This window comes from Drosophila biarmipes, chromosome 3L (genome assembly GCF_025231255.1).
Source record: "Drosophila biarmipes strain raj3 chromosome 3L, RU_DBia_V1.1, whole genome shotgun sequence".
Taxonomy (NCBI): domain Eukaryota; kingdom Metazoa; phylum Arthropoda; class Insecta; order Diptera; family Drosophilidae; genus Drosophila; species Drosophila biarmipes.
The window spans coordinates 12522911-12548234 of NC_066613.1; the positions used below are offsets into that span (position 1 = coordinate 12522911).

Below are 25324 nucleotides of genomic sequence, written 5' to 3' on the forward strand. Positions count from 1 at the left end.
ACGAACACTATCTGGGGAAGTCGCGCTCCGGGGGAGCAGCCGTATCGGATCTATAAAAACACACGCACTTGTTTTACGAATGTGAATAGGCGCATGCTGACAGCGGTGGCCACACCTATAGAACCTGCAGTATAGTTAAATTATTTATTTATTATAGGAAGGTCAGTCCATCCCTCGTTTCTTCGTAAATCCTTAGCAAAAAGGTTCTATACTTTTTTTGTAATTTCCTATTAACACCAATTTCTTGTTAGGGTGTATTTAAAAGGGGTTTTGTTAATAGGAATTTAAGTCATTAAGTCCTTTAGATTATTTTATAGTTCTAGTTATTTGAAAATGACATTTCTTGATAATTCAAATTTTTACCCACACTGAGAGAGAGAATACTGACGTGCTTATCTAAGTTAAAATTGTTCTTAAAACTAGAACGACATTTTTGAAATTGAAAATGTTTTCATTGTGCTTGAATAAAGTTAAATTGAGGTATTCCCATTGTATTTCTCAACAACTAAACAATTAGGCTATTTAGCATTATATAGTTAACAAAAAGTTATAACAAAACTCAATTTAACTCTTTTCTCCTCACCATTTCTTACTCATATTGAGAACAATGTTTTTAAGAACAACTGTTCTCAAATCCTCATTTCTCTCTGCGTAAAAGTGAGTGTTCTATAGTTCTGACCACAACTGTCTCTGCCCAGCTGTGGAGCCGAACAGTCATACTTATATAGGAACACTCAACATGCGCCCCTTGTCCGTTTTCTTGTGTGTGGTGGGCACATTTTGTGTTCAAAATTCTTTAAATTTATGCAAAGAACCCGTCTGAAAAAAGCAACATGAGCTACATATCTACATATCTACACGACACACATAAGTTCATACACATGACTCTTGTTCTCTGGCTCTCCTTTTCCCCTTTCTCTTGCAAACTCCCTTTTGCCTTTTTGCCCAACTCCTCTTGGAGTTGTGCTCTCCCCAACTCTCTCGCGCTCTCACAACTTCCTCTTGTTGTTGTTTTTGCACCTGCGCGAAAAAAGGCCAGAGCAATAACAACAAAAACAGCTGTCAGAAATGTTTATCATCACATGACATGATAGGAGGGGCGGGGAGGGTGTTCGGTCGGAGGGAGGCGGTTGGTAGATGAGTGATTGTAATTTTTTAGAGAGCGAACTTTGGCACAATTAGCACTCGCTATGGCATCCCAGTGCTCAATAAACTGTACGTCATTGACTTAATTTCACTTGGGTGAGTCACCTCATTGATGCTGCGAGCGGTGTTCGTTTTCTAACATATAGAAACGCTGCTGCTTATCAGCTCGGATTTCAAACTTACCCTAGTGAATCAGCGAATCTGACTATGTAAGCGTTCAGTACAATCAAAAAGCACAGTAAAACTTTCCTAACTAATATTTGGCCAGCATTAAAAAACAAGAATGGAATTGTGATAATCTTGCAATTATAAAATCATTAAAAATGTTATAAAAAATAATTTTGAAACTTTTCGCTCACTGATGAAATACTCATTTCTAAAACAAGAAAGGTATTTAAATAATTGCTTTCATAATCAAATTTCAATGAAGGTATACCAATTTTGTTTAGATATTCAATCGTATTCATGTTCTATAGATACTCATTGCAAAATTAAATCTTATTTTTACAAGAAGTACACAAAATTGTATAATAAATTAAATTATAATAGTATAATATACAGAATAGTATAATATATAGTATATGTATATAGAAATATTGTTAAACGGTTTTTAAGGAATGTTCTTAAATTAAGAACAATGTATATGGATATCTTTTTTTGCCTAAAAATTAATAACTTTAATTTTTTTTTAATAAAATAAAAATTAACTTTTACCTAGATATATTTAATATTCAAAGGTTGTACCTCCTTATTTAAAAAATCTCCACTAGTCTCCGCTCAGTAGAGGCTCTACTGTAGGCGCCCCACTCACCGGCGTGCATTCTTCTATTTCTTTTTTGCCAAACTCGATTTGCATTCGAAATGATTAAATACGCCGTTATTTACGCAGCTCAAGTGTCGCCAAAGGCGGGCGGCTTTTGAGCTTTTTTATCTGCGAGATTGCGAAGAGAGCGAGTGTTGATGACATTGGCCCCAAAGGGGGAGATACATGCTATGTGTACCGGGATTATTTACTTTTTAGCAGGTTGTTTGCCGACTTTTCGTACGTTCGAGTGTCTGTCTCAATTTGCATTGTTGTTTTTGCGCTCTTCCAGCTGATTAGAGCAAACAGGGGAGACTACGAAGGCGACGGCATTGATTGTCAGGCTCAAATGTTTGGGAAACTTCTTGACCCGGATTTCCGTTTTTGGCATCTTAACATGTCACACTGCCTCCATATCACGCTTCAGTTTTTTCGCTTTAAATCTCTGGGCGTACGCGATAGAACAAATAAAGTTCAGAGGATTTGTAGAATTTTTGAGAGACCTCTCCCCGAATTTTTTGTTTTTGTGGAGCACAAAAACACAAAAACTTTTATTGGCGCCATTTGGTCTGCCCCACAACACACACTCACATAGAAACAGTCGCAGAACGTGTGTTGTTATATCTGCCCGTCCCCACCCCCCAGCATAGACATTTCCTTTTCAATGGGATTTTTGGCTTGCCCCTTGAATTTCGGCTTTTTGCATTGTGTTGCCATTTGTTTTGCCATACTCCTGTTTCCTGGGGCGTGGCACACACAAATATATGTATTGCAGAACAGTGACAGCTGGAATAATAGTTAACCCCACTATTGTTCTTGAAAAACTGGGAAAATATAATTCTAACCAATTATACAATTATTTTTCGCTTCAAAAGTTTTGCGCAAATTGTTTCACTAGAAACTTTTCAATTACGTGAATGGTTTTGTATGAAACATCACAATGTAAGAGCAGTGAGTGAGAGGTTTATCAGTGTTATTGAACAGGATATACTTAAGTTCTCATCTGTATATTATCATATTCTTTTCCCATATTGATCAATAAATAAAAAATTTTATCTATCTAAACACATATTTTTAATATATGCAGTACAAAAGTCATAAGTGTTGCTATAAATACTTCTATCCCAATGGAAAATTAAACATTTGTGGTTGTTCTTCGGTATGTTGTGTCCATTGCGGTCAGTACACTTAGCAGCCTTATTATTTTAACCACAATTGTATGTAACCGGAATTTTCCCGGCCGGTGAACAATTATTTTCCAACCGATGCAGCGTGGCCGATGGGCGATCACTTGATATTTGATTAAATACCCGAGTGCCATGATTCAGGCTTTGGAACCGGCTTTATTTGTGCATCTCTGAGTGCCCGTGTGCGAGCAAACACAGACACTGATGCATAAAGCCAGATAGTCTGGCAAACGAAAACAACGCGGTACTTATGCAAATGGAATTCATCATAGCCAAAGCAAACCTGCACAGGTTGCCCATAATGCAGCCAAGGGTCAGCAGCTTAAAGCCAGGACTTAAAGTCTTGTGGTGAGTGGTATATAGGACTTTTTACCAAATCTCCTCGTTAAATCAGGCTTAGTAAGTGATACTTTAATTTCACTTTTTTCTGTGTAAGATTTTCCCTCTTTTTACTCATACTTTTTATGGTTTTTAGCTATGCTAAACTTTTAAAAGAACCTAAAACAAATAAATATTAAAGTCGTTAATAGCAGCATTGAAAAGTAAAAACCTGAAATGAAGTTTGCATTTCAACTCGTCAACTCGAAGTCAAGTCAATAACCTTGACTTTAATTCACGTCACGTTTCCCAAATCGGCTTTTTATTCTGAATTTACATTTTATTATAGACTGAGTTAAAGCTCGATTCTTTCATTAAATGATGTTTATAAATTTAATATTTTTTTCCATTTTGTTATTATATATTATTTATTTTTTTAAAGCTTTAATCGTATAGCGCCCTTTTCTGAGCTTCTCAAAAGTACTAGCTTAGGTGAAGGTCTCTCAGGACCTACAATCTTTTTAAGACTCGCTTGACCTCATTCACAAGTTTTGTCTGCTAATTCCTAACAAAGTTAAGGTTCTACCAAGTTTTTTCACCGGCTGTCAGAAAACAGTAAAGCACTTAACTTATCAGCACTTATTTCTTGACTTTGGCTAATCTCCTTCTTAAATACTATCAGCCATTGTTTGATCAGCAAGTTTCTGCGGCTCTCACCTTGAAGTCTCCCAAAAACATTCGACCTAACCCGTACACAAACCGTCAAGCCGCAGAAAATCTGCATATTATAGGAGGGCTTTCGCCTAACGCCCACTCACCCCCAATATTATTTTTCTCCTCTGGGCTTTCCCATGCAAACTTGTGCACGTTTTCGCACATTTATCAGCGTTGCAAAATCTTTGCTTAGCTATCAGGGAAAACCTAAAGCAAATTTCCCCACCAGACGTTGCAAAAATATTTGCATACATTGTATATGTATGCACTTCGTAGTATTTGAGAGGATATTCGGAGAGGAGGACGAGCGAGGATTATACGCGTAATTAATGCTATCGTAAAACGGCGGAGGCGGGTCCTCCGCTGATGTCACAAACTAGCTAGACCTCATTAGGGCTGTCGCTGTAGCTTCATCAGCAGAACTTAAAGTTATGCCTCCAAAATTGCCGGCGTAACTTGGTCGTAATATTATTCAGCCGGACAAATAGCTAACAGAGTTGAATATCTTTTAGCCAAACAATAAAGTTACACTTTAAGAAAAACACTAGTAAATAATAATCCGAAAAAATATTTGTACCGAAACTGAAAGTTTCTTGGGAATTTAATAAGCCATTTCAGTTCAGTTCATTCATTTAATGGTAGATAAGAAAAATTATTTATATTATGGTTGTTTTAATTTTTCTCACACAAATAATTTCTTTGGATGTAGGACAACGTTAAAACCTTCTAAAATCTTTACTCATTAATCTAAGTGAATTTGAATTTGTAAGTAGTTTTTAATGAGACTTTTAAAGAAATTACTCTAGAGCTAAAATAGTTAAGGCTAATTGTAATTAAACCTTATTTAACTTATGCCAACTTTTGCCCAGGGAAATTTATTATTAATCCAAGTGCATTCATATTAATGTTTATCTTGGCCCTGCTCCCTGTTTGGTAGCCCATGGTAATACAACTTCTGCCAACTTTGCCTTTGCGTGCTTTGGCCATTGCTCCTGCACTTGACTTCTGTCGTCGACAAGGCCGCCAACTGCCGAACAACCCCACATGTGATCCCATATATACACATACGGAGCGCCCTATAAAATCGCCACCCTATTTGCCCTCGAATCCCCCGCAACTTGTCGGTTTCAATGTTCGCTTTGATGTTTATCTAATGACTCTGCACCGAGCCGGGCTGCGTGTGTACCTATGAGATACAAGTGGCCAAAAGCCCTCTCCTGCACTTGTAATCCAATCTCCGAAACTATTTACAGTGCTGGCTAAACTGCAAGCGCCGGGGGTGATTCCACCCAACATTTACCTTATCAATTTGTGGCGCTTTTATGATAATACTTATCAGCACTTGAGAGCGCCAACGAGGTTGCGTACTATATATAGAAATGCTCACTTTAAAATCCATAACTCACTGGCAGGGGCCACGCGACCCCGAATCAGCTTAAATAAATTATTTGTTCAATTTATATAATCAACCCAATTCAATTTAAAGCATTCAGGGGGAGATCCCCCGATTGCGATCGACCTACGCCATAAAATATTTCAATGTTGTCAGCATAATTCTGCGGAAAGCCACTGGGGAACATTTGTTTGTGCACTGATTTTAATTCAATGCATTGACTTCCAAATGCTCTGGACAAACGGAGCCAAGTGGGCTGCTAATTTATTTGGCAAATATTTGCGGCGCTGGCCACTTACAGAACTCTATCGCCGGCCCAAGATCTCTGCATAAATTCAAGACAATTTAAAGCCCAAACAAAGGCGGCCGGGCGGAGGGAACCGCATAAAAGGTTCGTTATTAATTCAGGCCACATCGCAGGCTCTGCGGGTGAGTTTTGGTCCCAGGTTTCCGAGTTCCTCGACAGGAGGCGAGTGTCAGCTGTTGTGGGTTAGTCTTCGCCGGGCTTTGAAGGCGCACATTCTCCTATTATATGCAAATTTTCGTTGCGCTCATACTGAACTACATAAATTTATTTTTGGTCTCCTACTCTCGGTAAGGGTTCCTATATTATCCACTTAAGCTTGTCATAAGAAGCGAGTAGGGACTCAAAAGACAAATGTAACGTACTCATATTTGGCTTTGTGAGTTGTATAAATCTGTAGCTTTTATGCACGGCTTACGGGTATTATATTTCCCATAAATAATACAAATTGCTGTGAGTATAAAGCCATTAAAATATTATTTTTATTACGAATTTATTAGTTTTGTTTTTATAGAAATATACATATTTTAAGTTTATATGGAATTTTTATGGTCTAAGAACATTAAGGACATTAAAATTGCACACATATGCTTTAATATTTATTACAGCTAAAAGCTTAAAATAAAATCATGAAAATAAATGCTTATTTTTATGATTTTAAATATTTATATATATAAAGTAACTCTATTGATAAGACCAGATGAAATTAAATATTTAAGGACAGTTTTGTATTTTTTATGCCAACTAACATATACTCGTAAATAGCTCATTGTCTGTCCATAAAAAAGGACAGTGAATACGCAGTGGATAGTCCTTGAAATTCCTGTTTTTGTCGTCGCCATTCTAGTTTATTTTAGCCACAAAAAAGGGGACTGCATAATTTTGTTTTCATGAGGTTTTCGCTAAATGGAGCACTCAACATGCGGTTGGGCTCTTGCTGGCGCTTTTTTGTCGCCTACTAATTAGAATGGGATGTGGCCTCGGGTCCTTTCTGATAGGCATTGGGGCGTGGCCCGTGGGCCTGCCCTTTTTCACCGAGCCTTATTTTATCGCCCTTTGTGAGTGTTAATTGTATTAAAATTAAAATTACCCGTGCAAGGTCGTGTCCTGGAAGTAGCTCATGCACATCACCAAGATGCTCTCAAAGAAAAACAAGCGCACACATCCTCTGGCTGAAAGTGTGAAGGATCCTTAAAGGGTACCATATTTTTTTTGAGCAGCCTTTGGCAGCTGGCTTTTCCTTCAACTCTCAAAGGAGAATGAGAAATTTGTATGCAGGAAAATATTATTCTTAGTCAGACGAAGAAGTTTCTTACGTGGATTTTTTTTTGGGCAACTCCATCTTCAGTGAAGTGAAGATTTAGGAGGATACCCCAGCCACTAATTGAAGCCGAGCAGCTCCTGTTTCTTGCGCATTGGCCTGCGGGTTAATGAGCCATTATTTTGAGTGAGTAACGCAATTACCGAGTTGGTTTTATGTTTGCTCTGGCCTCTTTTGATGCTGAATCCCGATTCCTGGATGCGGTCATGTGCTTAAACCCACAAGTTTATGGTTTCCTATTTCGTTGAGCTCGGCATTGAATGGCCCAAGCTTTTAGTGGCTCAATTTGTTGCAGCTTTTTCCACATTCTTTGCCACTTTGGGCCGTGTACATCGCTTTTCCATCCGTGTGCATTATTTACCGATGGCAGACCATCGCCTGGGGGCAATCCACAGACTCTATGAATATGGAATATGTGTAATTGAAATTCGTTTGGCCAGCTTGGGGCTGCATAAGGGTAACCCAACTGCCACCAAAAGAGGGTGCAAATGTGTGACTGTGTAATCCTTGTGGGATTTTTCCACTCACCCTTATTACCTTTGCCTATTACAATTAAAGCTTAATTAACTCGAATTTCGTACAACCCTTCGCATTATTAATTAACTGCCGGTGAGTGACATGTATTCCTTCCTCTAGTCCAAAATTTACCTAGTTTCCCTGTAATTGAGTCAATGAATGAATTGCAATTCATTTATTTTCTTCTGGCAAATTTCCATTAACAAAATTGGCTGAATAAACAAACAAACCCGACCTCCGGGCTCTCCTGTAATATTACGTATACGCAATTTAAATGAGTTTAACTAGAAATGCCCAGGAAGTCCCACAGCATGCATTTAAACACAAGTAAAACGCTTACAAATGAGCATATAAAACTCACTTTGGACAACTCTTAAGGGAGTGAGAGGGGTAAACTTCGGATGAAATGGCCTAAACAAGCAGGCATTCAAGAAATTTTTGGGTGAACGGGAAAACTTTTCTTTGTTAGCCACATTTATTTTTTGGTATGTTTTTCCAGCCACATTCAAGTCACATTATACTGTTGGACAGTCCGGGCATATGTCTGCTTTTTAATCAAATTTCCCGTGGCTATCTGTGAATTATGAGGGCTGCGACAAATTTCTGGCAGCGTTTTGCGCGCTTTCATGTCTATTTCCATTTCAGCGGTGTATCTATAGGATGTGCGTATATCTATCGGATTGTGTACTAATTTTAGTCCGTCTGGCCTGTCTCTTTAATTTTCGCTCTCTGTATCTGATGATTTTTGATAGTCCATGTGTGTATCTGCGTTTGTGTTTGGGCTACCCAACTTGTTTATCTATTTTGCTCTGTTTTTTCTCAGAAAAATATTTACTTGCAGAAAATCTTTTCTGGCAAATCTATTCACTCTGTGCCAATGGAAAAAAAAGACAAGAAAACCCACAAAAAATCCCCTGCCTGCTGTGAACATGTGTCTAATTTATTAGCTCTCTCTCCCTGCCTTTCCTTTTAATATATTTATAGGAATTTATCGACGTGGCTTGAGTTGTTGTCGAGATGTTACCGAGCTCCTTCCTTTGGCCTTATCCTGTCCTCGCCCGGATCCTTCGATGTCGTTCCACTAATCTCATTTCCTCTGCGATTCGCTCACTCATATTGTTTTTATGATTCATTGCCAGCAGCCTCAATTTCTAAATAACAAATTGCCTTGCAAGAGACTCCTCTCCTTTTACGAGCAATAAAAAATATCTCTGCGCGAAACTTCAATTGCATCTCAACCGGTCGGACAAATTGCCTTTGATGGGGATTCATTATTCCATTTGGCCCCCGACTTAACGAGCTCATTCAGAGACAATCACACGCGTAAGGAACAATATGCTCCGCGGCCTGTTATTCTTGGCTAGGAGCCCGGGAATGTAGCACTTGACACGCGACTTTGTTGGCCAAGAACAAAGGGCTGAAAGGCGAGTGCTTGTCTAGGGCTTCTCCTGTCTCACAACTTTTTAGCTTGCATGACTTCCTGAAACGGCAACTTTCCAGGCAGAATTCCTGGCGAGGGGTCCTTAAAATTTAATTTCAATCAATTTAGAAATTCACTGAGAAGTTGTGCAAAGTTTTTATATTCCTCAAATGGGGCCACCATGTCTTAGAATATGGAAAGCAATTTAAATCTTTGAAGAGAGTGGCTCAGAAAGCTCAGGGACATGAAATTGGTATGCTAATTTTGAGAGGCAATGAAGTTTTATTTTGTATCGTAGCTAGGGAAATATATATTTTCCTTGATATGATTTATTTTTCTGATCAATATAGGTGTCTTAAATTAAACTTAAATCGACTTAAACTTTTTCCTTTGGCTGCTTAGCCTGCTTTAATATATGAAAAACAATTTGGGAAATTCAAGAGAGGGCTCCAGAGTGCCGAGCGAAATGAAAATGCTATGCAAATTACACGAACCACTGTAATTTTATTTTTATCTCTAATGTTGGACAACTTTTTTGTTTGGCTTTTTTGGTGTTTTTCCAGACGAAAAAGATTTGAGGAACCCAGAGACAGCCACTCGGCTCGCCTTTGTTTATTGTTATGGCCCCGGCCCCGGCCCTCAGCTCATTTTGCCTCCCTTCCGAGAGCCTTTTCGTCCTGGCAAGTCCTGTGTGTCCTGTGGGCCCCGTGTCTTGTTTTTCCATCAGCTGCGACTGGAGCGCCGCACGTGGTCACATTGTCGGGCTCATTAAGAGACAATTGCGGCAACATGTCGCAGGCACAGGCCAAGGATGCTGATGTTTGCATACGGCTGGTCCGCGCTCTTTAAATCTGCCCCACAGCCCAAATAAACTTGAAATGATGCGACTCAAGTTGCGGTCACAAGTTTGGGATCATCTTTTTGCCGGGAAAAACAGCAGGTGTAATTTATGAAATTACATTTTCATTTTCATCTCAGGGCCAAGCTAATCTAAGCTGAGCTGCGATTTCAATTTATTTGGATGATCGTAAAAAGTTTTGACACCACGGTGGAGTTCCGGGGGACAAAAAAAGTGGCATACTATGCGGCTGTAAGTTGGATTTCTCTGTCTCTGGCTGTCGGAGCTTGTTAAATTTATGTGCCGCCTAATGTTTCATCTGCTTCGGTGGCGTCGCCAATGCCTGAGGGGCAACTTTTTAACATTTGATGCCGGCAGACAGCTCGTCGGGGGTCATAACTTCGCTGATGCCCTCCGGTTTCGCAGCAATGTGTCTCAGCACCCTGCGGATGTGACTCTGACCAACTGTCAGAAGAAATGTTCCGAGGCATTGTCATTTGGCCAGCCAAAGTCCATCAATAATGCGCGGCCACAAATCACCAAAGTTGCTAACAAACTTGATCTATGGACTGCGTGGGCGTGCCCCGGGAATTTATTTGCCATTTAAATTTCAATTACTCGCGGGAAACATTTGATTTCGCTACATTTTTCGAACGCGCTCAAGAGGGCCTGAATTATTGAAGCGCCTGATTGGAGCGGAGCGTGAAATCCAATCAGCAAAAGTTGAAATCGGCGCACAACACGTGCATGCCATATGAGAAATGCCGCAGCTCCCAACTCGGGTCTGAAATGGTTGCATATAGCGCTGTGCCCCATGCAAACACCCGCACACCCAGCTGCACCTAAAATTATGCAATGTTATTTTATATTTTCAGGCACAAGCTTCAACTGCGAGGGTGGTTTAGATACATTTTGGGCTGGGAGTTTGGCTTGCTAAAGCAAATGAAGCTGTCGGAATGGATTTTTAATGTCACAGTTTCAAAGTTTAATTTATGGGATTTGTTGCTGAATTTCTAGTTAACTTTCATAGGGCTTTTGGGTTCAGCTTGCCCTTGGGTCAGTTTAATATGACATGCTGTTTTATACTCTTAATAATGAATAAATAATGATTGTTTGCGCTTCTGAATTAAAAATCTTAGTTTTAAGATTAAAGTAAAATTGTATAAATTCCTTTTTTACTACAGCTTAGTTTCCAAGCATTTAATATTTAAATCCCATATTTTCTTTACTACCATCTTACGTGTTTTCCCTCTGAAAGTGTTAAGATGACAATGTTTCAACTTTGGAATCTTCCCAAACGACCTGACTTCTTTTTTTTTGTAAAATGACAAGGTAAACGGTTACGGTTTCGATTTCCTTTCCAATGTGTGTGCTCCCTCGAGTGATTGTGGGTTGTGCGTGTGTGTTATTACTCATACGCAACGTTGCCGGCAGAAGGAAAGCAATACAAAAAAGTTGTAAAAGAAGAGTGGCAGTCGAAGACCGGGTTGTGGCTTAAAGCCACATCCATGTGGCCCTAACAATAACTGTATTTACGCATCCCATTTTCCATTCCTCCATTTCCGGTTCCTTTTTTCCGCTTCCTTTTTTTGTTTTGAGTGCCAGTTTGTTGTCGCTGTCGTCGTTCGTTATGGGGAGCACGTGGTTTCACTAGGGAGCATTTTAACTTAATTAGGTGGGGCTGAAACATGCAAAGAATGCCAGTCTAAAATGTGAGCGGGGGCACTGAATATATAGAGGAATTTACTAAGTAAACTGGGGTGGCCTTTAAAGGTACATTTTTCATTGCATTGCTTATATCAAGCTTGAATTCCTATACAATTTTTATACAATTTATATATTATTATAACAATGTCCAAACCTGTTTCCTCGTAAAAAATGTTTACAAAATATTGAGTAAGAAAATGTTTTTTGATATTAATCTGTTTTAAATTTAAAGGCTAGAGAGACCATATATTTGTACACAACTTAATATTTCTTAAATTTATTACAATTAGTTTCACTTCTACTAAAATTTAAAACTTAAGAATAATGTATATGTATAGGTACACCCTAATCACCCTCACAAGCACACTGATGGTATCGTTAGCCCCTAGAATGGCGTAGGCTTATAATTTACCTTCATACGTATGCATTATCTTGCCACTGGGCACTTTCTGCCAGTTGCTAGATATATGGGCAATTTAAGCCACAATCAATAATGCGAAATGGAGTCATCAATGTTAATTTGCAAATATTTTCCGCTCTTTCTCCCGCAGCACTTACGGCCAGGTCACGAGCTCCAGCAGCACAGAAGCTTCGCATCCACGGCGGACGATGACGAAACGAGCGGTGGCAAACAGTCGGACAAGCATAAAAAACCGACGACGGGAGGTGAGTGGGAATTTTTTGCAGATATTTTGTAAATATTTTCCTTTAACGCGGATAACTGATTGGAATTGATAACATTGTGGGAGGGTGCACATGCGAGCTTATCAATCATTTCCGTCTTAGGTCACAGTTCAAGTCAACATGTGGACGAGCAAGAAGAGGTAAAAGAAAAATCGAAAGAGAAGGAATCCAAATCCAATAATCATGTTAAGTGCCGAGAAGGGGATCCGAAATCTGAAAAGTTTTTACCGCCTGTCGAAGTTGCTAATCCCTATAAAGAGCAAGCATTAAAAGACACATCTGAAAATTTGATATCAAGAATTAACAAGTTTAAAGGGTTACAACGGAAGAAAATAGTCAAAATTAGGAGGAATAAGGAAGTTAGCACGACACTAAATTTAAGAAAGGGACCACCAAAGTTTCCTAATCAACAAAAACCACACTTAAGCAGAGAATTAAGTAAGTTTGAAAGCCACAGAAGAAACATATTTTAAAAATATCACTTTTCAAAGATAATCTGTTTCCAATCCAAGAAAAAACCAGAAGAAGAAAAAAGAAATTGCTACTAAGTAGAAAGAAAACGAAAAAGAAAATCAGTAAGGGTGAGTTATTCAAAATATTGGCTTTAAATTGCTCTCAAAATATGAAGTGTTTAACAACAAGAAAATAATTTTATTTTTCGCCAACACATAATCTCACAATTTGCAAATTTATGAAAGGCATTAATTGTTTTAAATGTAATTTATTAGGCGATGTAAAACCTCTCCCCTTTCTAATCACGTTATTATCGCCATCAAGTGTTTGCCTTAAATCGCACATGTCTATAAATTATCGATTAATTAAAGATTAGTTTGACCAATTAGTGGCGCTTGTGGTCTCTCATTTATCTGCACTTTCAAAGGTGACAGATAGTGTTACTAACGAAATAGTGCGGGCGCCCATTGGCTTCTGTAATGAAATGCATAATAAATAATTAGTCGACAGCTGTCACGGCTCGTTAAATAAATTGCATATTTATTTAAGCATAAATCTACAATGTACAGGTGAATATTTGTTGTGTTGCGCATTAAATTTAAATAATATAATAATCATACTTTGGATAGTTTATGGTGTAATCTTTTGGCTTTACCTGTAAAGCTAATTAGGCTACCAATATGGTTAACTACGAGATGTTTTTGATTTAAGCTGTAACCCGAAACCCCAAGAAATGGTCGTTGCTGTTTGTAGTTTTCCCTTTGAGCATTAGTTATCGATTACATTTTGTCGTCCAGGCTGTCGTAGAGCTCGGCATCTGTGGGTATCTTCTCGGGACCCTCCTCCACTTGGGGTGGCGGCTCCTTGCTGGGATCGTAGACCTCAAACTCCTCGAACTCTATCTCGTCGTATTTGCGCCGCTCGTAGATGCTTTTATCATTGGCCACATAATGTCGAACCATGGACTTGTCCACCACCGAGTTGCTACTGCTGGCATTGCTCAATCGGCGCTCGGGAATGGGAGCCGCCGGTGCAGGTATCGAGGCCTGACTGTGGATATCCACGGGCACTATGATTTGCGGCGCGGCCTTGGCCAGCTTGACGGACTTTGTCACGGCATTTTTTTCGCCATTTTCCTCCGCTTCCCGTTGCTCGCGTGGCTTTCCAATTTTCTGCCGCGGAGCTTCGATGGGCTTGCCCTTGGGAGGATTTGTCGTTGTCTTGACCAGCGTGTAGGCCAAGTCCACGTTTTTATTACGGCAAACTTTGTTGGCAGCAGCAGAGGAAGCATCGCCAGCTTGCAGGTTCCTCCTGCTCTCAGTCACATCCAGACGTATGTTCATGGCCTGACTTTCGTATGTGGGCATCATCGTCTCCACAGCGCCATAACCATTCTCCGACTGACCATTAAAGTTTTCAGGCTTCTCCGGCTCCTGCGGCATGTCCCGCAGCACATTGATGTGATTATTTACTGTCACTTGGCGGCGCGATGGCTCCTCCTTCTCCTCGGGCTCCTTCGCCGACGTTATCTGACTCTGGCTGTTGATGGTCAGCTGGACATCATTGCCGGGCGACGTCTGATTCGCCTCGAAGTGATGAACCATTTTCCGAACAACCTCGCTATCGGCGCTGACCTCATCTTCTCCAGTTCCGGCCAACTCCAGGCGACTGCTGCAGCTGTTCGACTTGACCAGCTTAAATTTGATGCCTGCACAGTGAGAGAAACACAATAATCATTTTGGTTCTATAGATACAGTCAGTGTCGCGATTTTTATGCTCATCATGTAGTGGGATAAAGTTATAAAATATTTACGTGGTTCATAAAAGGTTTGTTTGTAGTTATGTCTGTGTTATGCTTAAATATAATGTTAAAACTTAGCTTTTTTATTTTAAATTTAAGTTCTTCAAAATATAATAAAAATAAAATGTAAATTTGAATCCATATAATTTATGTTTTTTAATTAAGTTGTTTGTCTAATAGATATAAAGCAATATATTTTAGAAATTAATTTAAAATTATTTTTATATCTCTTTAGTTCCTATAAGCTCATTATAGTTTTGCAAACTATTTCTCTGTATGTATAGCCAATTATGAGCTTGGGTTCGAACATGACAGGGACGATTGGGTTTACCCACCTTGATAGGAGTCCTGCTGCTGTTCTGCTGCCGCCTGCTTGGTTTGCAATCGATGTTCGCATCTCTCGCTCGGCAGGCACACATTGCAGGCCTCTATTTGACGGATTCGGGAGCGGGTTCCACTCCCCGTCATTGGCTGAGTGGCTTTCGTGGGCGGGGCCGTGCTGCTGGTGGCGGTCTTGTCCAGGACCCGACCCCCGTAGTAGGTGACAGTTGAGCCGCACTCCCTTATCTTGGCCAGCACGTCCTGCAGGAAGGAGGAAAAGATTAGACGACGGATTCCCATCAAAGGCTAATGGTCCATAAAGCCACACGCAAAAGGGCCGCACCCAAAGGCTATACAGATACTAAAAAAGCAGAAATTCAGCTTACGCAACCAAGTCAGCAGTTAGAGAACTTCATGTTGACAAAGGAAAGTCTCCATTAAAAATGAGTTAATTAACTTTGTGCACTTTTAATAAAATGTGTTTAGGTGCCTATCCTAAGAAATCCAGATTTATAATTTCGTTGAATCAAATTTAAATATAAAGAAAACCACTATAAGTTACTTAGTTAAAGATTACTTCATTAAAAAGAATGTAATTATCATGAATATAATGCGACTATCTTAAGTGTGACTTGATAAGATTAAAAACTTCAAGTACTCGTTTTTTCGGTGGCTTGTTCGTTTTTTCTGTGTACTCACATTGCTGACGTAATAATTCTCGCACATATCCTGCTCCACATCGTCCTCGTACTGGTCATCCTGCTCGTCGTCCTCCTCCTCCAGATGCTCGCCGTTCTCCTGCTGCTCTGAATTTCCCAAATTATTTTCATAAATTTGCCGATAAAGGGACTCATTCCCAGGCCCTGTTCCCATGCACCAGGTGCGTCGGCTGGCGAACTTAGCCCGGGCCTTGGCATTGGCAGCATTGCTATTGTGTCGTCGAACAACGTCCTGGACATGAACATCCTTGCAGGCCATCACCGGTGATTCCTGCTGCTGGTGATGATACTCCCCGCAGGGGGAACTTAAATCACCGCTGGAAATCCCACTCGAGAGACTGGCATTGTCCCAGTGCTTGGCCTTGTGCTCCTCTAGCATCTCCATGCCCTTCGGCTGTTCCTCTCCAGCTCCTCCGTAACTCGTGTCGATGGTCAGGTAGCGGTAGCCTCTGGCCCTCCGGCTCTTCGGACTCAATTGACAGGCGGAGCCACCGAACTTTTGCTGCGACTGCACCAGCAATCCCTGACCAGGAGTGGGCAGGACATTCTGCTCGAAGAAGCGACGCACATTGCGCACTGTATCGGGATCTGGTAGCTCGTCCTCGTAGAGCTCTCGATTCACCCTTACAGGCTGGTAGAAGAAGTGTCTCTTAGACGCGGCTCCTCCAGTTTGTCTCTGCCGGGTTTTCCGTGGCTGGGCACTCGAGGCATTTGCCACCCTGGGAGGCTTCGGAGGTGGGACTGTCGTAGACGTGTTGCCGCAATTGATCCCCACCTGCAGAGGTCGTTCGATCTTGGTCCTCACAGGCTCCACTATCACCACATTGTTATTGCTCAGCAGCTCTTGGAAACTGTATTCCTGCAGGTACTGGATCAAGCCATCGAACTGCGCCTCCTTTTTGTTCCTCGTGGAGAGGAAGTTGTTGCGTATCAGCTGCTGGGACTTGAGAACTTTGTACCTTATGTGATCGAACTGATCCTGATCCTCATCGGCATCCTCATCCTGTTCGGGGGCTGCCTTCACAATGGTGGCCCTCTGAGCCCCCTCGCCGAGCTCCACAATTTCAATCGAGGGATGCGGCATCATGCTGCAGAAATCACTGCCATTCGGGGATTTATCCGTGCTACAATGTGTTGTGGTTTCTCCACCCAACTGGAAATGAATGCCTGGCTGGGTTTCCTTTGCCGGCTGCTGCTGCTGCTGCTCCTCTGTTTTTAGTGTTTCTGGTTCATTGCCCGCCAGTTTGTTCCAATAGCAGCGGACTGCATCCACTTTCTGCAGATATTCATTAGCCACCTCACCTCCCGCCGAGCTAATTGTGCTGGCTATGCTCCTGGCACTGCTCCTCCTTCGCAGGGTGCCTCCTGCTCCGCCTGCCACTCCTCCACGGCCATCCACAACATGCAGTATCTGGGGTCGTGACATTTTGCCCCGGGAGAAGCTCGAATCGCTGCTGGATGAGGGCAGAACCTTGACAGGTCGGGCCTTGTAAATTGGAGCACCAGTGCTGAGGATGCGATGTTCCAGCGGTTTGCCACTCGAAGAGCTCACCGAGCGACGAAGTGGGCGCTGAATAGGATTACAAGATGAGTTTGTGTTTGAGTTGGAGCAGGCAGTTGAATTTGTTTTCGGGTTGGGTTTAATCCGCTGTGCGGTTTCCTTGCCCTCCTGAATGGCCTCCTTTTGGATGATATTGTTCTGGGCGTCGGTGACGATGATGTGAAAGGAAGGCTTAATTTGCTCCTGTCGCTCGCGGATTTCCTGAGCACGTCGCTCGATTAGCCTGCTGAAATTGGCTACCTCAATGACAGGGGCCTCTTTGGGTTGTTCCGGTTGTGCGATGGATAGGTTGGATAGGTTGTCCTCCTCTTCCACTTCCGCTTGCGAATCCTCTGGCTGAGATTCCTCGGTCAAAGGCGGCGGCGGTGGTGGCAGTGGTTTCTCCTCCCCCTCTGGCTCCTCCTTTGCAACTTCCTCTTTCTCCTTGATTAACTCTTGGGTCTTTGACGTTTCCTTTACTTCAATCTGCCGCTCCTGTGCGGAAAATTCCTTGTTTATCTTTGGCTTTTCCTTTTCCCGTTCCTTTTCCTGCAGAGCGACTGATGCCTCCCTCTCGCGTTCCCGCTCCCTTTCCTGGTACTCCCTTTGCCTGGCCTTCTGATGGGCCCGTCCGAATCGTCTAATGGAATCGTAGGTCTCCGCCCGGGTCACCTGCTGCTCCTTCTTGGCCTCCTTGCGTTGCTGCTGCCTCTGCTGGTTGTACGATGATCGCAGCTCCTTGTCTATGTTTTCGCAGACCTTTAGACTCACTCCTATGTTCACATCCGGCAGGCTGTGGTATTGATTCTCTGTGAGATTGGATTTGTTGGCAGTGACCACAAAGGAGTCGGTGGCCTGGCGTTTCAGTTCCGACGGCGGCTGCTTGACTCCTTGTTCCTCCTGTTTAAGCTTACGTTTTTCCACGGCTGCCAAGATCTTGGGTTTAGGGGTGTGTTCTACTTTCAGAACCTGGGTGAATATCTGTGCCTCAACCTTTGCTGTTGTGGTGAGCTGAGGAGGAGCAGGTTGATCTTCCTGATGCGACCCCTTTTTGTGAAGCTTAGCTTGGGGTTCGTAGACCGTATCCTCTATGGAAATGTGTAGAAGGCTGCGGGTTTCTAACTCCCCACTTTCCCCGCAGCTGGTGAAAGTTCTCTGCTCGAAGGACTCGCAACTTTCGCCGATTAAAGTGCAATCTGAGCTGTCTTCCGAGGAGAGATACACCGAATCGTAGGCTATTAGCTTGTCCAACTGGTTGGTGTGGTTTTGCCTTAAGGTGCTGTCACTGTCGCTGGTCTGTACCTCCGTGGGCGTGGTCAGACTTTCCACAACCTCCTCTCCAGTTTCACGTCCTTCCTCTTCCTCACCCTCCTCACTACTTTCGCCAAAACGTGTCCTTGTGGTGGTCGTAAGACTGATCAGCTCGTAGCTTTCCTCCACGTGATTGCCCTGCTGGTAAATCTCCTCGATGTGGGTCAGATCGTATTCCTGTTCCGAGAGCGAAGGACTATCTGTTTGATCGTCCGAATTGCTGGTGGTGGTCTCTGGGAAGACACTGCTTTGACTGTGCTCTGGACAGGATTCCCCACCCGTGTCCAGATGACGCTGCAGGCAATTGGCGTGGTGAAGGTGATTCCTCTGCTGCTGCTGCCTCCTGGACTGATAGATCCTGGGACGCTCCTTGAGCAATGTGACTGCCACCTGCTCGAGGGCCTCGAATTCCAGGGAAGACGGTTGCTGCTGGTCCAGGTGATTCTGGTGCAGCGAGTTCTTGAAGTAATCCGAGTTCAAGCTCTCCAAGTCGCTCTTGTCGTTGTGCCAAGGATGCAGTTGCTCACTCAAATTCAAAGCCAAGGCGTCCAAGCGTTTCAGATTATCATAGTAGACATCAAAGTCACGCGATTCTCGGCTGAGTCGCTGATGTTGCTGTTGCTGCTGTTGATGTTGCTGCTGTAGGTTTTGCTGCTGCTGCTGATGCGAATCGCAAGTGCCCGAGTTGCTTCTCTGGCTCTGTGTGTCATCCGCCGGGTGATCCGCTGGCTGCTCACCCACCAAGGTCGCCTGATTCGGTTTGCCGTTCAATCTGTGGGTGGGAGAATCGAAACGGGAGGATGGGCTCGTTAATGATGCTATTGTTTCGCCTTTGGCCTATCATAACTAAATTACATCTAATGGAGCTGATGGCTGCTGTGTGCGTAGCCTCGTTGAAAGACCCTCGATTGCAACACTCTCAGTCATGTGATGTCTCAATCAATCAATCCCCGCACAAATCAGATAAATAAACAGAAACCAAACCGAGAATGTCAGGCAGTCAAAAGTGGGTTCTTGTTTGTCATTCAAATGGGCATCAGACTGCAGCTAAAAAAGAGAACTGCGACAGGTGATTGATAGAGTTGTAGAGGCAAACAAGAAATTAAATGTGTCAGATCGGCGACGAAGGTATTGGGTATGGGCCTTAGCCAAATGTTGCGGCAATAAATGGAAAAGCGTTTAAATGGCTTGTCAAATTATTTTCGACTGCGGTTACTGCATACAGAAAATAAACCATTTAGTTTCTATGTAAACAAAGCAGGGAAATTTGCAATTTGAAACCACTGAAATGGGTTTATTGAAATAAAAAGGAAATATTTGCTTTTTATTTATAAGATATGCAATGAAATTTAATTGCTTTTGTGACTTGGCTGACAAATATTGATATTATTTTTATTATTTTGGTTTTTATCAAAATAAGTTTTTATGCTTACAGAATCAACATAAAATCGATTAATAATTTATTCCGTATGATTAAAAAACATTACAAACATTACAAACAGTCAAATAACGATTAAGATTTACTGAAATGTCCACATTTATTATTATTATTGATTTCATACTGCAAAAGCGCACTTTTAAGCCCCTCGGTCTGAAAACCCTCTGATAGAGAGCTCTGAGTAGAAGCCTCCATTATCCCGCGCCAATGTTGAGCTGTGTGGGCCTGGTCCTTGGGACCGGATCCGTTTCAGTTGCACGTTGCACTCGCGAGGGAGGTTGATAGTTTACCCAGCCACTCGACGCGGCGATTTGCGGCAAATTAAATAAAAAAGAAAATGCGGGGAAATGGAAGAACGATTTTGACGGGGCAGGAAGGATGCGATTCCCGGAGCCATGGCAACTGTCATTGGCAGGATGCGCAGCATAACGTGTGTGTTAATGGCTGAACGAGTAGCGCGTAGCTAAAAGCTTTTGCAGCTCACTGTCACATTCCCCCAGACTTTAGACTTCAGACTCCAGACTGCGGACCCTTGCGACTGCACACATGCAGCTGGGCAAACAATTGACAAACAACAAACTTTTGCAATTTTAATTAAACAAACGTACGAGAAAAACAAACCGAAGGGTTAAACTACGAGCAAATGAAACACCCAACTCCGCACTAAACTTAAGCGCTCATAAAACTGAAATGTTCTTATGTAACGTGCTCAACCACTCGATTTCGATCGTTCGGACTTTGCAGTTGTCACCAATCAGGCTTAGGTTAAATCGGCAACCGCAGGTTATGTGCGCGGCAGCGGTTAATGCAACAATGACCGCGGGATATTGACCCTGACCGGCCGTCGGAAAAAGTCTGAAAAACAGGGCCACACACACCGAAAACCACCACCAGCACAAACGGAAAATGAAACAGCGACAACAAACCGACCGCAACAATTTGGCCGGCGGCTTTTGAATTGTTTAAACTGAAAATTGTGCCGAGACCTGTTGATTTTGCGGCGAGCGTCGCTCAACGACTGACGACTGGGCCGACTAAGCTGGGTTCAAATGGCCCGGTGTTTACGCGGCGTATGCGTGATGGCTGGGCCTCAAGCACTCGGCAGCAAAGCAAAGATTTGCTCAGCCTTTCGCAGTTCTGCTTAACTATTAATAACTATTAATAACTCTTTAAATTGTAATTTCACTTTTAACTATTAATAAACCATTGGTTTACCAGGAAACTCGGATGATTGTTTATGTCTATAAGTAACTCTCAAAGAAGAGTAAAAAGTTAGGGTTTTTGGTAGTCTAATTATGAAAACTTATTACAAAACCTTGTAAAATTACAATATTTACTAAAAGTTTAAGCACACATCATCCACTCCCCAGTCTCACTTTTAATATAACTATCAATGGGTTGAATATATATATTTTACGATTTCAAAGTGTTAATTTCATGTTGGAACTTTGGCCACCAAAATAATCTTCTACTTCGGTCAAACACTTTGTAGTGCAGTGCTCGTGACTCACTTACCGGGGCGACTCACGGAAAAATCCGCGATTTACGAGCCGGGCACGCGGTATTAGTTGCGATCGGCGCCGACTGCTGTTTGCCGATCCAATTTGCAGGTCGCTAAACGTCTCCTCACGTATTACGGCCAAGCTACGCGATCTCCTCAAGCTGCACGACTCGCTGCCCAAAATGTCGAGCAGGGCGTTTGCCGCCGCAGTGGTCGAGATGGTGGTTGCACCACCATTTGTTTTGGAGGAGGCTGTGGTGGTGCCGGTTGTGGTGGCTTCCTTTGAAGAAACACCCGCTGGGGGTACTGCCGAAGGGTCGAAGTTGTCGTTTGTTGGTAGTACTAAGGGGAAAGATTATAAAAGGACAGATATTACAAAATGTGTCACATAAATTATACTTGCTATAATATTTTATGGAATAGAGAATAGCAACAATGCGTGTTTAATATTTTCAAAATTATTTAGTCTTATTTAAACAATTTTATTGGGTTCATGACACCAATATAGAGCAAATAGTACTAGTCTATCCAGTCTTTTCGGATTAACACTTATCTGATAATTTCTAACGCTTTAATCTTGATATTAAGAACTGTAATTCTTGATTTGCTATGAAGATGAATGGGTTATTAGGTCAAACAAACATACCCAACAAATTTGTATACTACATTTATTACTCCTTAATTCTTAATCATTATAATCCTAAGATCAATATTGTTTATGAATTAACCATCTATTGGTAGAAGTAAAAAAAAAATTGTATTTTAAGATGACAATGTCATATGAAAGACACATGGTAATTAGCTAGACAATTGAGGTACGCATGCGATATGATATGATATCTTTATGATCCCTGTTCGGAGTCCAATAATTCCGATCCGACATGGCCGAGTGGATCCCATCCACCCGAAGGCCGCCACTCACCCGCGTAGCTATCGACTTGGTCTAGCGGAGCTTCCGCGTCGAATCGCCAGTAGAACTCGGCGATGTCCAAGGCGTTCTCCTCCCGCTCGAGTTGCGTGTAGTCCAGCGATCGGGCGTTCCTCAGCTGCCCGTTGCCGCTTCCGCTTCCGGCCACGCCCACCTGGCACTGCGTCCAGTGGGGCTGGGCGTGTGGGTGGTGCGGGTGCGAGTGGTGCAGATGGTGGTGGTTCTGCTGCTGCTGGTGGTGCTGGCTCTGGTTCGCCCCGCTGTGGTGGTGGTGCAGCTGCTGCGAGTGCCGACCTAAGCCAGATCCAGCTGCATCGTGACAGCTGGTGGCCAAGTCGAGATGGGAGACGGACTTGTGCGTGTGCCTCCAGCCAGCGGCCCTCAGCTGCGGGCACCTCGGATCATGGGTGGCTTGCAGGTGGTGGCTGTGGTGGTGTCCGCCGGTGGTGTCCTCTAGACGCACCCGGTCCACGTAGTTGTGCTGGTAGCTGTAGCTATCCTTGCCCCTGCAAAAATAAATGCGTAAAATGACGAATGGTAAGGTCAAGGTCGCTAATATGCAGAGTAGGTTATAAATTCAAGAGATCATAAATTATTTTAAATGGTCGTACATGATTTGTAATAATTCATTATTCATATTGTTTGCCCAAGCTTAATTCCTGCCCATAAATAACTAGTTTAATAGGCTTCCTAAGACCCGTTTTGTCGTCCTCGTGGTTTACGGTTAATGCATATATGTATATCTGTAACTTCTGGTTAAAGGTTTCTTTCTGATATCACTTTAATTTTTCATTGTATCAAATTAATTCTTTCGGAAAAATGTGATTTATTAGACTGGAAACGCTAAACTGAAGACTGTTCTAGCTAAATGTATTATTTGAATTTTTCGTCTAAATAAACATAATAACAGTCTCAGTAGACTATTCGTTCGCCAAATTAACAAAACATTGGGAAAACAATTTGTCTTTCCTAGCAACTTAACTTTATAGAACTCTCAATGGCCGAAAACAAACTAGAACATTAACGTGACATTGAGAAATCGGTTCTTAATCAGCTGAAAACAAAGTTTTTCTCCCCGAAAATACCCAATATTTTTACTCTGTTTGAAGCAATTGTCTTTATTTCAGTCGGAGGAAAGCGATAGCTTGAACACATGAGAAATCGCCTCGATTTTATGAGCCATTGCTACCTGTCCGCCAGTTAAATTAAGCCCCAATGGTGATTCTGGACCCGTAAACATTAGTTTTCTGCCATCGACTGACATTGCAATCATTCATTGGGGCGAAACACAAACGCAGACGACTCGCGGACTGCGCTATAAAAGTCAAACAGTTTTACGAGGCAGCGCGAACAGAAAGTTTGCTCTTCGAAGCGTTTAAGCCAAAGGACTATTTGCTTACTGCCTTTCACCACCGCCATTCGACGTGTGGGTGGCTGGGGCCGCATCCTTGACTGATTGGGGGAAAATTGCTTAGCCAGCAGCTTTTTTACCTGGGCTGCCAAATGAAGCGGGTGAAAAGCCGGAAAAGCCAGGAACGCCATTTGCCATTTGTAAATGGAAAACGTCTGTCACGGATTGGCAGATTGATTGCGAAAATCGCTGCCATACTTTTGTCGGTTCGCGGAATTCTGCGTACTTCTTGAGTTATTGCGGCTGCATCTTGCAGATACTTCACTGGCCAAAGATCGGGGAATCGAAATACTTTGTGTTTATGGGTTGTACGGACATTTTTACGTTTCCCTTTTTTTATTGGTTGAGGAATGGGAAGTTATGTTTACTATACAAATTCCAACAGATCTAAATATTTTCTAAAATCTAGAAACTTTGACTAAAAATGCTAGAGAATATAAAACCAATGTTCTTTAAAATAAACTATAAAATCAAATGTGCCTCTTTTGAAAAACTTTTAGGCAACTATTAAAATGCTTATTTATACCCCTTTAGGAAAGTTTGCCAACGAATAATAATTTTTGAGTTTCAAAACTTTATAAAATGGCCAACTCAATAATAATTTTGCTAGTTCGGAAAGGGGAATAAAAAGTGTTATAATGGCATACCCCTGAAATTACTAGCTACCCTTTTGGGGCCCCAGCCTGGGATAACTTTTCTCTAATCTCCGCCTAATTTGCATCCAGCAAATGCCTTCCAGTGGCAAAAGTTCAGGGATTGCGGGGAAGCGGGCTTTCCCGTGACCCCGCTGCAATAGTTTCCGTGTTAATTGCAGCTGCCACGACGACTGCTCATTGCTCCTCTTGTGTGTCCCGAGTCCTTAGGCAAGGTGCAGAAGGAGGGATGTGCCAGCTCAACACTTTTTACCAGATGGTTGCAATTTAGATGCGAGTCATTACAATTGCAAATGTTGCCAACTAATGCTGCACTGAATGAGTCAGGCTCTGGGCTGGGGATGGGGACTCGGGCCGCGCCGTCCTGGCGGCTCTCCTGCCGGTTGTCCTTCTTCCCAGCAACATTTCCAGGCGGCGCCCGAGTTTATGGACCGGCAGCTGACATAAAATAAAAAATAAGGAGCCAGAAAGTGCTGAGCACTCGCTCTCCTGCCAAAATGCTAAGCATTGGGCCTGGCCTGGCCTCATTTGGCCTGCTCTATTGCCAGTTCCATTACGCCTTTTGGCCAGCCCACATCTGGGGGCCAAAACACACACACGCACACACATCCTGATGGCAAAGGTTAAATTGAATGCTCTTTTTTCAGTATGGTTGCAGCCATTTTGTAGCCCATTTTGTTTGGTAGTTCACTCAAAAGTTAATTAGGCGTATGTCAACACTGTGTGGTACGCCTGCAAATTGTTTAGTTGCGTGTTCCTTGGCGAAATTGTTTCGGCGATAGTATCTCACTTGGTTTCGTTTCTGTTTCTATTTTTGTTTTCATTTTAGACGCGTCGAGAGTCGTTTTTCCAGCTGTTTTGCCCCGGGATCTTGAGATTTTAATTACCCCCGGGCAAT

The 25324-nt window shown here is 42.4% G+C and overlaps 2 protein-coding genes across 6 annotated transcripts in view; one reads left to right on the top strand and one right to left on the bottom strand.

Annotated features, from left to right (window-relative positions):
* LOC108028284 (calcium uniporter protein, mitochondrial) overlaps positions 1-25324 on the top strand; it is a 47509-nt gene that overhangs the window by 1209 nt on the left and 20976 nt on the right. For 3 of the 5 annotated variants that reach the window (XM_050886006.1, XM_050886005.1, XM_050886007.1), the window contains 3 exons: positions 12218-12332; positions 12453-12788; positions 12842-12931. In XM_050886006.1, coding sequence (XP_050741963.1) covers positions 12218-12332; positions 12453-12788; positions 12842-12931 — 541 coding nt within the window. The remainder of the gene's footprint in view (positions 1-12217; positions 12333-12452; positions 12789-12841; positions 12932-25324) is intronic. The other 2 variants (XM_017099993.2, XM_050886008.1) reach the window with 1 other exon arrangement.
* LOC108027960 (protein javelin) lies at positions 13324-23984 on the bottom strand. Its single transcript, XM_050886003.1, has 6 exons — positions 23854-23984; positions 22357-22868; positions 21449-21776; positions 15625-19267; positions 14940-15186; positions 13324-14511 (listed from the first exon to the last, which is right to left on the bottom strand). Exons 1-6 carry the CDS (start codon positions 23967-23969, stop codon positions 13583-13585), a joined length of 5775 nt encoding a protein of 1924 aa, XP_050741960.1. The 5' UTR covers positions 23970-23984; the 3' UTR covers positions 13324-13582.

Coding starts and splice junctions, on each gene's coding strand:
- LOC108027960 (XM_050886003.1), bottom strand. CDS start 23,969: ATGGCAGCGATTTTCGCAATCAATCTGCCAATCCGTGACAGACGTTTT. Junction 15,187..15,624: donor AGAATTATTACGTCAGCAAT/GTGAGTACACAG, acceptor TCCTTCCTGCAG/GACGTGCTGGCCAAGATAAG. Junction 14,512..14,939: donor GCAGCAGGACTCCTATCAAG/GTGGGTAAACCC, acceptor CTCACTGTGCAG/GCATCAAATTTAAGCTGGTC.